The following is a 15,243-nucleotide window of genomic DNA, read 5'->3' on the forward strand; positions in this document are numbered from 1 at the left end:
AGATAGATAGAGAGGGAGAGAGAAAGAGAATTATCAATGGCTGTGTCCTGTCTGAATCGTGTCATCTGAGAGAGCTCTGATTCTCTCTCACTCTCTCCACTGAACACTCCTGCTGTTTTATCCCCTGCTCTCCCAGGGAAGTCCCCAAAAGCCCCGCAGCCGTGACGCTCTTACCAATATTTAACTAGGATCTGCTCCACTTAGCACAAGGATGGAGAGAATTTAAAGGAAGCCATATTACTTATATATATATATATAAGTAAGTATACTCTTTTGATCCCGTGAGGGAAATTTGGTCTCTGCATTTATCCCAATCCGTGAATTAGTGAAACACACTCAGCACACAGTGAACACACAGTGAAGTGAAGCACACACTAATCCCGGTGCAGTGAGCTGCCTGCATCAACAGCGGCGCTCGGGGAGCAGTGAGGGGTTAGGTGCCTTGCTCAAGGGCACTTCAGCCGTGCCTACTAGTCGGGGTTCGAACAGGCAACCCTCCGGTTACAAGTCCGAAGTGCTAACCAGTAGGCCACGGCTGCCCCAATATATAATTGTATCATTATATACACATAGGTTAAACAGTACAGCGCCTATATTGTGCGACAAAAATCATATTCATGCAATGAATCATTCAAACATTACGATTCAAATAACTATGCATCAAAAGTTTGGACTAAAGTTTGGATATTTTGTTTTAAAGGGACACCAGGCAACGTTTTTGTGTTAATTAATCATCTTCGTAAGTCTGTATATGGTTAAATGACTCATTACAGGGCGAATGAAGACTCTCTCGCCCGCCCCTACTGCCTGTAAGAAGAATATCCCACTTGCGATTGTTGCAAACGTGTGTATAATAGCAGAGCCAGCGAAGAAGCAGCGAAAACCCTTGACGGAAGATGCAAAGAAAAGGAAAAGAGCTTCAGACCAAGCGAGGGGGAGTTTCGTAGAGAAAAAGCATCAAGCTTGCCTGGTGTCCCTTTAATATTTGGCATGGTTTTCCCAGCAGAAGCCATGTTCACTTACTATCTTATTCTTGAAAGCATAATGAAGAGGTTTGCTCACTTATTCAGAAAGTAAGTAAGTCTATGTCCTAATAATCATTTTGTATTGCTGTGAGGGGGACCAGGGAGGACAGGGCAAGATGCAGCTCATGCAATATGACCTCTTTCAAGAGCTTCATCTTCAGCCAAGATGTCTGTCTGATATCTCTGATTTGTAATGATGGAAAAGGTTATCCAGATATGAAATATTTTTTTCCATCCTGATCAAATCAGTTTTCTTTGCCACATGATGGATGAAAGAGACATTTTCATAGGTCAATATGTGTAATTATTTCCAACATGCACATCATAATTACATTTTTAAAAAGTAATAGATCAACAGCATAGGCAAAACAGCACAACCATCATGAGGGATAAACTCCAACGTCCAAACAATCAAAGTGGACACAAGGGCCTATGATGACCAAGCTTCACTCTCACTCTTTCTTTCTCTTTCTCTTTCACATTCTCTTTCTCTCTCTCAAACATGAAGTACTCCTCTTAAAACTCACATACACATGTGCACACACATACACTAAAAAATGGATAGTTTGACAGGGCTCCTCAAATCACGTGATGGCAGCACATGCAACAAAGGTCTCAGTTCGGTGCATTTGCAGTGTAGCTTAAACACAACTGGAAAAAAATTAATCCTTCATGGAAGGTCTTAATACGGCCATGGTTTAATAGTCTGCACAGGGCATACGGTGTGAGCCATTGCATACAGACTCGAGGGGGTGGGAGGGTGAGGAGGTTTGGCTTCAAAGAGGCTTAGAGCATTCTATACAAGAAAGTCCCACCAAGTCCCACCAAGTGGACGCCACAAAGCACAAAGCTGATGTAAGAAGGTTTGTCTGCATCCTCCTGCATGTGACCGACTGCCACCCAGCAACAGTGGTATGTAATGTTGTTGTGTGGGGCTTGTACTCGGAAAGCACATTACCCATTACGGTGTGTGTGCAAGTCAATGCACAAGTCTAACCTATGGGTGAGGAGAGTCACCGACACATGCAAACTAAGCTTATTAATGTGTAATTACTTGTAGCTTATCAGACATATTAGCTTAAATACACAGTCTCTCTCTCTCACACACAAACACACACACACACACACAAACGTACACGGACACACAAACACATTCCAATTTACATGTGCAGAGCTCGCATGGACCTAATGACTCTCTGGCGTATAGTGAGTAAAGCCACAGTTGTTTGTGAGGTTGTACTTTCACAGCTGAGAGGAATCCTAGCGATCTAGAGCTTCACTCTCCAGCAAGGGCAACTACTGTAACACGGAGGTGTGCGACCTTCAGCAAAGGTCAAGGCCTGGCACATTCCAGAGTAAGCAAACACTAGAGAGACATAGACACAGACACAGACATACACCCATCTACACACACACACACACACACACACACACACACACACACACACACACACACACACACACACACACACACACACACACCTGTTACATGACTGTATTCAGACAGCAGTTACAGAGACAAGGCAAAAGCCCAGAGTCAGAACCAAAAAGCACCTGGCGGCCACACCATAGAGTCCAGCACAGACCACTGCTGCCAGTCTGACATCAGAAAGGAAAAAACTTCCTCCACACACACACACACACACACACAGGAGCGAGTGGCCTGTCTGGAATCTGGGGTGCCTGAAAATAGGACAAAACGCGATTGATCTATGGCCGAGTGACAGACTGAATTTCCCACAAAGTGATCTGTGGTATAACTGGAGAGTCTACTGCCTAGCCTGCTTTAAAAAACCGTACACATCACGGCCTTAAATGCACTACCTCCTCGGCCTCCTCAAGAACACACACGTTGACCTGCCAAGGACCCTTCCAATTAGACAGCCAGAGTCCTCACAGGGAACTCTTAACAGATCTCACAGGCCCTTGTTAAGAATTGTGCAACGGAACGGAGCACGGGTAATATTTCAAGTGTGTCGCCTCTGCGGTCGGTCACGCTCGCTGTGGTTGGAAAGATCACACGCTCTCTCTTTCCAGCACGATGCGCGTGTGTCCCCTTTTTCAGATGACCGTAGCGGTATCAGATGACAGCACTGACTAAGAGCATAAGGGGGGGGGGGGGGGGGGTGCTATTATTTATATTTGGTAGGAAGTTAGTTGCCTATCCTTTGCCGGTTCTTAGAGATAGCTGTAATTTTTTGCAGTGCTTTAAGACAGCTAGATTGCCAGAAATAGCATTGTGGCCAGGTTCAAATGTGTTGGTTCTCCAGAAAGCTCTCCCAATTTAGTCACTCTCCCATTTTGACGTGAAATAAGATGCTGAATTTGCTACATATTCTTCTTAAGGGTATGTGTGTCATGTAAGGACTGATTTGAATTTGTAGACCACAATACAGGTAGGAGCTGGCATGCAACAGACATGGCCTTATCATACAGCACAAATACATTACTCCTATGGAAGATCCTTTGAACTAATTATGACTAGTAGCCAGGGATGGATTACTGCACGGGCCTACCGGGTCCAGGCCCAGGGGCCCAAGCCCAAGCCCAAGCCCAAGCTATTGCATGGAGTCACTGCCTCAATAACACATCAGGATGTAGGCTATGAATCTGATTGAATTAAAGTATTGTCCATCCCCAAAATGCACCAGAATACAGGAAATCACATCAAACAACCTCCCCTCCCCACACACACACACACACACACACACACACACACACACACACACACACAACAATTAGTGGGGGGCCCTTAATACATCTGGGCCCAGGGGCCCGAAAGTCCATAATCCGTCCATGCTAGTAGCAGTGTTACAATCAAATCAACAGTAGACTTTGGATAGACAGAGGCGCATTGGATAAACAAAGCAGTTTCTAATTAACCTTATAAAAGTGTGATTGAGAGATATATCAATGCACGCGCTCTGGCCTTTATGCAGTCATATAGACAGCTCAGACTCAGCGGTTCCCTTTTATAGAGATACAACGTTTCTGTGACAGTCCTGCCTTGTTCTCATACCTGTAAGGTGTGGTGGTGAGCACAGAATCAGGGTGAGGCCATGATTGATCAGGTGTGTTGGAAAGGAATCAAAACATTTAGTCATCAAAACCACAAAGAGACCTGCAGAAACAAAACACTGATAAGGAGGATAACTGCACAATCCCCATCCACATCTGGACAAACCATAAAAACTATAGATTATATACAGTAGGCCTACTTCTTCAGGAACTATTATGTATGGCAGTCTTAATAATCTGCGACTAAGTTCTGCTTTATGACTCTCCCACTGGAAGTTTAACGCAGGCCTGAGTAAAATGCAACAACAACAATAATAATAATAATAATAATAATAATAATAAACATATTACAGCATTAAGGTAAGATCCGAGTTTTGAACTTGGAGACTTGGAAATTCTGTGTATACAAAGAATAATAACATTTCACGTAGTGACACGAACTGCTTGAGGGTGTTGCACTACAATGTGCAACAGAATTACTCTAATAAATTCTACAACGCCAGTGTAGAATGTCACAAGAGAAGGGACAAGGACGCACTGATTATTTAAACCTGACAAACAAAACAGTGAAGGGCAGTTGGGGCAACCAACTAACGTTTTAAATTTAAGTGTACTGCAATCCATTATAAATACGTTTAACAACATAGCCTACAGTAGAATGACACAATGCATACTGCACTGCTACTTGTCATCTGAGAGATGCACCTACAGTAGGCGAGCCCACCTTAGTCTGCATTGTTTTGACTCGTAAGAAATGCAAGAGAGCAACTTACATGAAGTGGCGATGAAAGATTCTTCAGATTTTCGAAAAGTTCGGTAACTAGATTTTGAGTTCCCGAGGTAAGTGGAGAAACAACGGCTTGTAAGTATGACTCCACTGCATTGACATCAAACTCCACCCTCTACTTCTAGAACGCCCCCTACGAGCGCATGAGAATTGGAGAGAGCGCAACACACACCATGCCTGTCGCCAGTATGAATGACATAACTTGAAGACATTTTTTAGAGGACAAGTGCTAATTGCAGTTGTTATCAGAAGGTCACTATAAGTTTGACCTTGTGTTCAGGATTTAATTCTACATGGTAAAGTAAGGTACAATCCTGAAAACGGCCGTCTGTCAATTTGGTGAAGACGCGTATATTAACCTTGTCATGACTGTGACATATCTTTTTTTTTTTTTTTAGTAAAACAAGTTGAATCAAATTATAATCTTGCATTTGTGTGAAGGAGTGACTATTCTCAACATTACATCCACACAGATTAGCATATCTGTACATTTTCAGAGAGAAATTTGGAACCGAGTAATTATCTAGTAAATTAGACTAAGGGGACATCAAATTACTGAAGCACAGATAGCTGCACAAGGAAATAAAATAAGGTAAAGGATGGCACCATAAAACATCTTTATAGTATGTGTCTTTAAATAGCTTGTCCTAAGCGCTCACATATTTTACTACAGTAGGTTAAGGTTGCATCTACATGTCATAGCCTACACACGAGGCACATTGCCATTGAACTTCCTGGGGTGAAATGCACTACGTAACTCGACACAACATACAATATGTAAGTTTATTTGTAGGTAAAATGTAATGTGTTGCCTTAAACATTCACGGGCTGGTGTAGGCTATTTATCACTAAGGGCAAACGAAAGCAGTGCTGATATTCATAAAATGTTTATTGTTCAACTATAACTAAATCGGTAAACATGTTCTGATAGATGAAACATACAGCAGTTAGTGCATTTCTCAAAACAATTAGTGCAAACTGCAAAACCTAGTGGATAACCTGCAAAAGCATGTCACTTGCACAAAATGGATAGTCCATTCCTCAAAAGCAAGTCAATGAAACTGCCAGTGTCATCAAAATGAGAAGTCTTGACACCATCGTTTATGAACAAGATAGTCAAAATGGCTTTGTCATGTTTTCATTAGGCCTACGACAGTTTATGCTCTCAGTGTTTTCACATGCAAAAAAAGGTCAGAACTCGATGACTACCTGAAAATGCTCAAGACAGCACCATACAGTACTTGTACAGCCATTTGAAAACTACAGTAAAGTTACAAATTGCTGTAGTTGGGGGAGTGAGTACAAGACACTGAATATGTACGTTTCACAGTTTTACTGTATATGCTCTTTGCAATTCTACAGCATTGTGACATAATTTGATAACTAGTGCACCAATTTTGTATGTAATGACTCAAGCAATGAAATGAAGACTAATCGTTTTATTGGGAACGACTATTCAGCATCCATAAGTATAGTTCATTTTGACTGACACGACAAAGCAACTGATATGTTCAAAAGCATTTGCAATTTGTTCAGAGGACGAGAAATTGCTACTATTATGTGCACACATGACTAAATGTTGTGAAGGTTGAACTAATAGTTATGAGAATTTTCATTCTGATCTGAGAAAAGCACCAAAGCGACTGAGAAAAACTGTAAATGGAGATGGATCTGTGTCCATTTAATAACAAACTGTGAGGTCCTGCTCCGGGTCGAGAGGTGGCGATGTCGACCAACGGAGGGAGAACACAGAGGAGCAGCCGCGGGATAGGATAATCTTGGGGAAAGCGCTCCCTATTGGCGAAAAAAAGTTTAGGACTTCCGTCATGTCACGCATACTTTCAACTCGTTCATAAGACAAGTACAGATAGAAATACAAGGTAAAGTACAGATTTTAGCGACTAATAGTAACAGGCAGGTAGCCTCTGCAATCTGTGGAGAGCATACATGGTAAGTAGGCTATAGTGCCCATGCAATTGGTCTGTTTAGTGTGTTTCTTGCAGTCCACTGTTTCTGTTTCGTCAGTTGCATTCGTTTGTCATTCTTCTGCAACCACTAACAAGTTCGCCAAAAGCCATCAGATGCAGCATCAGATGCAGCACACAGTTATTGAGTTGATGTTTGTGGTTGTTAGGGCTTCTCAGGCAGATTACAGATAGAGCTGCATGATATTCCATACCATCGGCATATTACGCATACGGAGATCATTAATTGTAGATCCATCATCAATGTTTTTGTAGCCAGAGAATGGACTTGCCACGTCTTCCACCTCATGATGGATCTGTGTTGTCTGTCGTGGACATGCACACGGGAGGAGAGCCGCTGCGCATCATCACGGGTGGATATCCCAAGATTGAGGGCGAGACGGTGTTGTCCAAACGACGCTTTGTGCGAGAACAACTGGACCACCTGAGAAAATTGCTGATGTTCGAGCCCCGTGGTCACTATGATATGTACGGTGCCCTGCTGGTTCAAAGTGAGATACCTGAAGCAGATCTGGGGGTTCTCTTTATGCACAACGAAGGGTATAGCACTATGTGCGGGCACGCAGTCATTGCGCTTGGCCGATTCGCGGTGGATTACGCTCTCGTGAAAACTCCCAGTGCTCCGGAAACCCAGGTGAACATCCACTGTCCGTGCGGCCTGGTGAAGGCCTTCGTGGAGTATTCCGACGGCAAGACTGGAGCAGTGAGGTTTCACAGCGTCCCAGCTTTTGCTTTTGCAACGGGTAAATTATTCACACAAGAAATGAGATATCTCAAATGGGGAATTTGAAATATGGAATATAGGCCTACATAAATCATTAGCTTATTTGTTGACATGTTAGACACAAGACCATTAATGTGAAAAGAAACTGGCCCTTAATGAAAAAGACAGACTGCATGTTCCTGTGTTATGATTACAGATGTGAAGGTCACTGTACCTGGACACAGTGAAGTCACAGTGGACATAAGCTATGGAGGGGCTTTTTATGCTTTTGTCAGCGCTGAAAGGTTTGGACTTGATGTCAATACGTCAAGGACAAGGGACCTAGTGGATGCAGCCACTGCAGTGACCAATGCTGTCAAAACTCAGGTAAAAGAGATTACAAGACACCTATTTTGGATTTTGAGTATAAAATGCTACATGATGTAGCATTTTATGAAAATGTGAACATTCTTCTGTCCAGGTGAAGCTAAGGCATCCAGTGCATGAGGATCTGTCCTTCCTGTACGGGACCATCCTCACCGATGGCAAAGACAGCTTCTCCGATGAGCCAACAGCCAACATGTGTGTGTTCGCTGATGCACAGGTTGGTGATGGTGAATCCATCAAGTATTCAACTTACTTAGAGGCATGTCCAGGGGGGTATTCCAAGTACGTGGTTTAGAGACAAACCTAGGTAAATTAACTCCGAGTAAGTAAACCTCCTACAACAAGAGTCCTATGGCATTGTTTTGTTAGGAGAATGAAGCCATACAGCTCTTCTATTAGGAGGTTTACCCCTTACTCTGAGTTAACTTACCCAGGTTTGACACTAAACCACATACTTGGAATACCCCCCTGATCATTTAGATAAGACATGAAGACCACAGTTCTGTATAAGTCACATTTATGCTGTGCAAAAACAGACACCAAAATCCACAAGACTAAATTCCAGCAGGGATTAGGTCCAAAGCTTCATTTTAGATTGAATCAATCAACTACTGAGATGACGATAGCCAAGGCCTCCTCGGTCTCTCTGACAATGTATCCAACCGTCTCCTCTGACATCTTGACGGAACCCAGGTTGACCGCAGTCCTACGGGGTCTGGAGTGACGGCTCGTATTGCTCTTCAGTTCCACAAAGGCTTGGTCCAGCTCAACCAGAGCAGGACCTTCAAGAGTGGGGCGACAGGATCCATCTTCACTGGCAAAGCAGTCCAGGTACCATTGAAACCCAATGTTCAGTTGTACACAGAACAAGGTGTTGCATTTCTCATATCAGAAGCCCTCCTATTAGAGGAGAAGGCCTCCCATAATGACTAGATCTCTCTCTATCTCACATGGTTATCCTTGTACCTAAGCAAACAACTCTACCCTCTAATATAACCAAAGATCACACCTTCTTATAATCTCTGATGAGAATTATCTGATCGATCGTTAGTTATAGTGTTGGAGTAATTTTTTATAATAAACAGTTACTACAAACTATTAGTGCAATAATTGCTATCAAACAATTATACCTTATTATTGTACATTGCTACACATTGTAAACTATTGTAGGAATACTTGTGTTGCTTTTATTAGTAGATACCAGTCTTACTCCTCTTCATGTCATGTCACCTAGGAAACCACATGTGGGGACTTCAAGGCTGTGGTGGTTGAGGTCGGAGGTCGCGCACACTACACTGGTGTGGCAAGCTTTGTGCAGGAGAGTGACGATGACCTAAGCCAAGGATTCCTTCTCAGATGAGCCGTCATTTCAGACACAGCCACATGGAGCATTGAGTGTCTCTTATGAAATAGATGAGGAGGTGAAATTCATATCAATCAATCATCAGACAGTTACTCAATCTGTGGTGATTTCATCTGAAAGTCTGAAAAAATTCTACAAACTTCACCAAACTACGGTAATCTAGATTAATAGCACTTCACAACACAATGTTCTGCTGTCTGGAATGAAGGAGTTGTAAATTATATGTCAGGGTATATGTTTGTTTTCTCCAGAATGGATCTGACCCAAATCTGATATGGCAGATATATGTTCCAGACCAGACATCCAGTTCAACATGGCAAACATTTGTGAACATTTTCAAACAGTTTTTCATTTGCATGATATTCATTTCAAACGTTTGTGAAAACACACCTAGAAACATGCAGTAGGTAGTTCTCTATGGAGTGTTCTCACCTGGACATTGAACTATGGGTCACTGTTTAAACAAAACAGTTCGTAAATTTTACACAGCATATACAGTACCACTTTAAAAATAAACAAAAATAAATATGTTCACCTCTGTTTACCTCAGGGGTGCCTCTGTTCCGGTGCTCTGTAAGCCTAGTCTGTTGACATGATGGTCCAAAATACAGGGCCTATAAATCTAATAAAATTGTATACTTTACAAAGGATATGTGAATGTAGGTGAAATGCCATGCCTGCTTTGTAATAATGAACATTGGCTGAATTGTATAATTGACATTGGCTTAATCCCGATCTCATACCTACGGTCTAAGCCTTATACCCTGAAAGACTTAACGGACATCCGTCATACATGTAAGTGATAAAGTTTGCAAGGCTGTAAGGGTTCAAAATGCTATTATCAGGCATGGGAGACGCACCTGTGACCCATCATTAAATTGACAACACCAAAAATGTGTTGCAGACATGTTTCCGTTTTATGGCAGTTGTTTACTGATGTTTTTTCAGGCTTCAAGCCTACATTTGGGTAACCCTTTGTCAAACAGTTCCTAGAGGTCATTGTCCTCCTCAACAACAAAACACCAAAACATTCATAGAGTTTTCTGCAATTTATTTGTGTCAGAACCATTTTTTATCATGGAAGGCCATTTTAAATTACAAAAGTCCAATGGAGATTCTCTCACATTGTTAAAGAAACCTTTTTTTTACACAATTAATCTAGATGGAGGAGAGAGAGGACCAGGGGGCAACCATGGTATATGAGAGAACTGATGGAGGAGTATTGCACTGATTTGGTTAACATACTTATTCTGTATTTTAAATAACTTTACATTTTGCAGTTATTTTTCCTTTTTGTATGTGACAGACTCCGGCAATACTGAAAGCATTGTCCTTTACACTAGGACCCACTTTGGCCATCATGCCCAGCAAAACACAACCATCATCAAAATTAGGTCCAGTAACGTAGGAACTCTCAGAGCCTCTATGGATGTCCACATGGGTCATACACAACTCTTACGTGTCCATTCTACAGTAAACCAGAGCCTTAGTTGACATTAACATTAGTACTAAAACAAACAAAAATCAATATATAAAAGGTTCATTTTTTGCAAAGTCAATCCCATATCTGGGCACTTCTATAGTTTTTTTTTTTCCTTTTATCAGTTTACATTTGTAACTAGCCTATGTAGAAAAAAATGGTTGATGCATAAAGTGTGCCATTGCTATGTCCAATCCTTGTAGTAATATGTATTCATTATTCTTTAGAGGACCTAAACTAATCAAACCATTGTATGGAAAGGTTCTGGCGTTAGCTCCGTCCCTCGAGGTCCAGACAGGAAAACCACTTCCTAAAGTCATGGTCCATGAACATCTGTGTGTGTTTGTGTGTGTGAGTGAGTGGGTGTGTGTGGGTGTTTGTGTATGCACACGTCTCCTGTTAAGTGTTCTGGTCAAATCGAATTTGACCGCATTATCTTCAGGCCAGAAAACCAGCAGCCCTTCTTGGTGCGCCAGCACGGTAATAATCAATCTTAATCTTCTCAAAGGAAGACCTGCATCAAATAAAAACGGTGAGTTTCTCTGGGGGGGCCATCTTGTAAACAGATGGCCTTACCGCTTCCTTGATTTTTTTTTTTAACCCTGCCAAAAAGTCACAGAAGGGTGAAGTCGGACACAGTTCTGACTCAACCTCAAGAGAATATGTTTGTGTATATATTTATATTCTCTGTCGCCAGGCACTGACACAAAGCACTCCCTGTTTTCAATGGAAATCCTGAATCCTGTCCATAAGGAGTGACACATTTATGTGTGCTTTTCATGGCCTCCACCAGGTGGCAGCACTGTCCAAATAAACAGAGCAGGTTGGAGTGGTGAGGAAGCTGAAGGGAAGAGTGTGGGTTTGGGGTAGGAGAGGGCCCAGGGGGCTGTGGTGGTGGTGGTGGTGGTGGTGGTTGAATTCTGGGTGCAGTTTTGATGGCGTTGTTTAGAAGTTGAGTTTGGTGACCGGGCGCTCACGGGCCGTCTCTGTGGACTGGCTGTTGATCCGTCGGCGGTTGCGCTTCATCTTGGATAGGTCCTTGTCGAAGACCTCGCCCGAGCGCAGAGCCGACACCAGGTCGTCGAATTCGCCGCCACCATCATCGCCGCTCTCCTTAGCCTTCCGCGCCTTACGTTCCTTGTCCCGCTGTTCCTTCATCTTAGGAAAATGAAAAGAAAGAAAAAAAGTTTATTGAACACACTTCGTTATGCTGACAATAACAAGAATAACGTTGCTTTGCACATAGTTCATTAAGTCAGAAGAATGCCTTGATGTTCAGTTGAAAAAATCGAACATCCTGTTTGTTATTTGCAAAGGACTGTCCTCATTTTGTTCCTTTCGTGACACTGGGTAGAATTCCCTCACGTTTTGCATAACAAGGTCTGCCTGCAAACTATTTACTCTCGAAATGATAGACTAGGGGTTTCAAAAAACAGCTTAAGGCCTTTTGTTTTAATTAGTCTCAACCGACGCGGCCGAGTGATCGTGTAATGGCCATTTTGGCTCGGTGAGTCTTTTGCATGTGGCTCTCACATGCCCCTTTTGGACTGGGCATGGGATGCGAGCTGTGCCAGGCTACGGATGGCATTAGAGGTTTGGAACATGCCCACCTGGCAGCGTTGCTCTAAGTCAACAACCCAGCTTCACTGTTTTAAACACGTCTGCCGCCTGCACGGAGGCTTAGAAACAGGGCGTGAGTGGAGTCCATGCCAGAGGCCAGGGTTACCTGCGGTTGTAGTAGTGTCAGTGGGAGAGTGATGTGCTAACAACTCTTTACATTACGTGCATGGGTGCCAAGATAACAGAGTCTGTGTGTATGCATGTACTTTTGTAAACCGGGCAATTCTCTTTGTGTGTGTGTGTGTGTGTGTGTGTGTGTGTGTGTGTGTGTGTGTATCTTTTCATAAAGAGGGCTCTGTATGTGTGAGGGCATGAATGTATTTGTGTTAGTGGCTGTGGGTCTGTATAGAAGTATATGGGTCTGTATTGAAGTATATATGAGTGTGTGTACGGTGTAGAAATGTGTAACAGTACAATGCTACAAGTGGCCTCTGATCAAAGCCTCTACTAAAAGCTAAATGACTGAATGCAAACTCTAACGGGTATCTGAGCTGAGCCTCTACTAGAGGCTAAATGACTGAATGCAAACTCTAACAGGTACCTGAGCCTCTACTAGAGGCTAAATGACTGAATGCAAACTCTAACAGGTACCTGAGCCTCCATGCGTGACCTGCGCTCCTCCTCTTCTTTGCGGCGCCGCATGTTCTCGTTCTCCTGCCGCGCCTCGCCAAAGGCCTGCAGGAACTGGTCGAAGATGCCGAAGAACTCATCTGGCTGCATTTTGCCGTCCTCTTCGCCAAAATGCTTCACCGCACGCACATACTGAGGCAAGACAAAGACAAAAGGAGAAGAAGAGAGCAGGTCTAAAAAGGACTGAAGATGCGTTAGATCTTATTCACACAGTTGGGTTTCCACAGAAAGCATCCTACTTTTCAATTCTTCTTCTATGTGCATTGTTTGTGACAACAAACTTTGCTGAAGTGTGGAAATGTAAAACATTTCCGCTAATGGCATTTTATAGTCTCTGGACTCCTGAGTGCTACCTGGTGTCACATTTAATGGGCCAAAGTACAGGATGTCTAATAGGGATACACAGCTACTGTAAACAACAAACACGCAGCAAAACACTATATATGGTAGGCTCAATAAAACAAGCATAGTGTTTTAAAGACAAGAGGGTGGTAGTTAACGCAGGTAGAGAGCGTCAGAAACGGATCTAGATGAAAAGGGGAGAGAGGGAGACTAGGCACGTTAAACGACACAGCCGCCACCACCGCCGGGAGCTGGTGTAGATTAACCTTGTCACGCACGGACAATCCTCAGGCGCCGGTAGCTAGTCCACGGGTGTTCTCGTTAAGCCACGTTTCACTGGCAACTGATTACAGCCCAAACATAGGGGTAGGAGCAAAGGGGGGAGAGGGGGAATGGGGGGAGGGGGGGTACATGAGGGGCAGAGGGGATTCAGCAAGGCACCATCTCAGCCTCGTGCCGCCTCACGGTAGGGGTTGGGGGGGGGGTCGGAGGCCTGGCTATCCCATGATGCCTTTGATGTGCGTTTATCACTGCCATATGGAGCGCACTCACAGCATGGGCCGCGCTCGACTCAGCCAAGGAGGCACTTTTTCCTTCTCTACTTCCCCTCGTTTCTCTTTCTCTCCGTCTCCCTGTCTGTCTGTCTCTCCATCACTCTCCGTGGTACCAAGGGAAGCGGGGCCTGGTTCAGACAGCACTAATGGGCCGTGAAGAGCATGACCTTCAGTTGGAATCGCAGCCTTGTCTGGGCGCAGGTTCAACTGTATTGTATGAGCACTGTAAATATGCTCATAAAGACTTCGCTCATGCTCATAGTTATGTTTCAGTCCATCGAACTCCTATAAGACTGTCAAAAGACCCAGGAAATTAACGATGACCATCGATCAAAGCTCTGCCAGGTAAGCAGTTCAGTCACAATCACTTGGAAACTACAACTGGAACTAGTTTATAACCTATGACGATCTTTCCACTGAAAACACAGTGGACTCCAAACTCTGATAAGGTATGAGCTCTATGCTGGTCACTATGTAGTCGTCCTTTATTAGTTATAGTAGCTAATAAACAGTTAGTATCATGTAGTTACACAAGTGTAGTAAAAGTTACTTTTTAGTTGTTTAGTTAAAAGTTACTTTTTAGTACACAATGCAGTTCTCTATGCACCCATACTTATCAGGAAAAGTTAGTGATTTCTAGTAATAATAATTAGTACAGTGTAATTGGAACAGTAGTTACACTAAATAGCTCCCTATTATCACGGCACGGTAGTAGTTACACTATGTAGTTGACCATAGTTTAGTGGTAGTGGTGAGACTGTGGTTGTACGCAGTTTTCCCCTTTTTCTTTGCCCCAGAGTCTTGCCTCTTTGGGGCCTCTGGGGTCCAATAAAAACGGTAAGGTCGCCCCTTTCGGAAGCACACGCGGTGAAGGTCAAGGGGCAAGCTTCTGCACCCAGCACGCGGTGGCACAGGGGCGACAGCCACGGGCTGTTTCAACAGCTGGGGCCTTCAAGGAAACCAGAGGTGCGCGTGCTGTGCTGTGCTGTGCTGTGCCGTTCCCTTCACTCAACGCCTCAGCGTGCCTGGTCTTAAGACACGTCCTCCGCGTCCACGCAGGACTTACCAGGTCTCGGGCCTCGTGGAGAGAGTCCTCCACGTCGGAGAAACTGAAGCTGGCCACGGTGATGAACTGGCTGACCACGGACACAAACTTGTCTCCGTACTCCTGGGGGCGCTTCCTCTGGAACTCCAGCTCCTGAAGGGGAACCGTGCAGAGGATGAGGAAGAGACACTGGGCCTTCATTCAAATGGCAGGCAAAGTGCAAAGTCTAACTGAAGCTTGTTTAACACCTATGCAAAATCTATTTCCTGATTTAATACCATGAGAAAGATCCTAAGCACAAACA

At 43.7% G+C, this 15,243-nt stretch overlaps 2 protein-coding genes and 1 long non-coding RNA gene across 8 annotated transcripts in view; 1 reads left to right on the forward strand and 2 right to left on the reverse strand.

Moving 5' to 3' along the window:
* LOC121711918 overlaps positions 1–4,888 on the reverse strand; it is a 5,207-nt gene extending 319 nt beyond the window's left edge. Inside the window, exons 1-2 of the long non-coding RNA XR_006032484.1 lie at positions 4,817–4,888; positions 4,045–4,146 (exon numbers count right to left, since the gene is read on the reverse strand). This is a non-coding gene — a long non-coding RNA (uncharacterized LOC121711918). The remainder of the gene's footprint in view (positions 1–4,044; positions 4,147–4,816) is intronic.
* Positions 4,889–6,598: 1,710 nt separating this feature from the next.
* Positions 6,599–10,179, forward strand: LOC121711522 (trans-L-3-hydroxyproline dehydratase). Of its 4 annotated transcripts, none has more exons than XR_006032355.1 (7): positions 6,599–6,710; positions 7,071–7,558; positions 7,736–7,905; positions 8,000–8,122; positions 8,599–8,736; positions 9,140–9,422; positions 9,520–10,179. XR_006032355.1 is itself a non-coding variant. In XM_042095187.1 (6 exons), the coding sequence occupies exons 2-6, from the start codon at positions 7,078–7,080 to the stop codon at positions 9,263–9,265; spliced, it is 1,038 nt and encodes a 345-aa protein (XP_041951121.1). In that variant the 5' UTR covers positions 6,599–6,710; positions 7,071–7,077; the 3' UTR covers positions 9,266–10,179. The 4 variants fall into 4 exon arrangements, 2 of the variants coding, with proteins under 2 accessions (XP_041951121.1, XP_041951122.1); XR_006032356.1 differs by having other exon boundaries at positions 9,140–9,326; XM_042095187.1 differs by having other exon boundaries at positions 9,140–10,179.
* Positions 10,180–10,302: 123 nt separating this feature from the next.
* Positions 10,303–15,243, reverse strand: part of daam1b (dishevelled associated activator of morphogenesis 1b) — an 80,876-nt gene continuing 75,935 nt past the window's right edge. For all 3 annotated transcript variants that reach the window (XM_042095186.1, XM_042095184.1, XM_042095185.1), the window contains 3 exons: positions 14,961–15,092; positions 12,960–13,130; positions 10,303–11,906 (listed from right to left, as the gene is read on the reverse strand). In XM_042095186.1, the coding sequence (XP_041951120.1) occupies positions 11,694–11,906; positions 12,960–13,130; positions 14,961–15,092 (516 nt within the window). In that variant the 3' untranslated portion in view covers positions 10,303–11,693. The remainder of the gene's footprint in view (positions 11,907–12,959; positions 13,131–14,960; positions 15,093–15,243) is intronic.

The sequence above is a fragment of the Alosa sapidissima genome, chromosome 6 (genome assembly GCF_018492685.1).
Source record: "Alosa sapidissima isolate fAloSap1 chromosome 6, fAloSap1.pri, whole genome shotgun sequence".
In the NCBI taxonomy this organism is placed as follows: Eukaryota; Metazoa; Chordata; class Actinopteri; order Clupeiformes; family Clupeidae; genus Alosa; species Alosa sapidissima.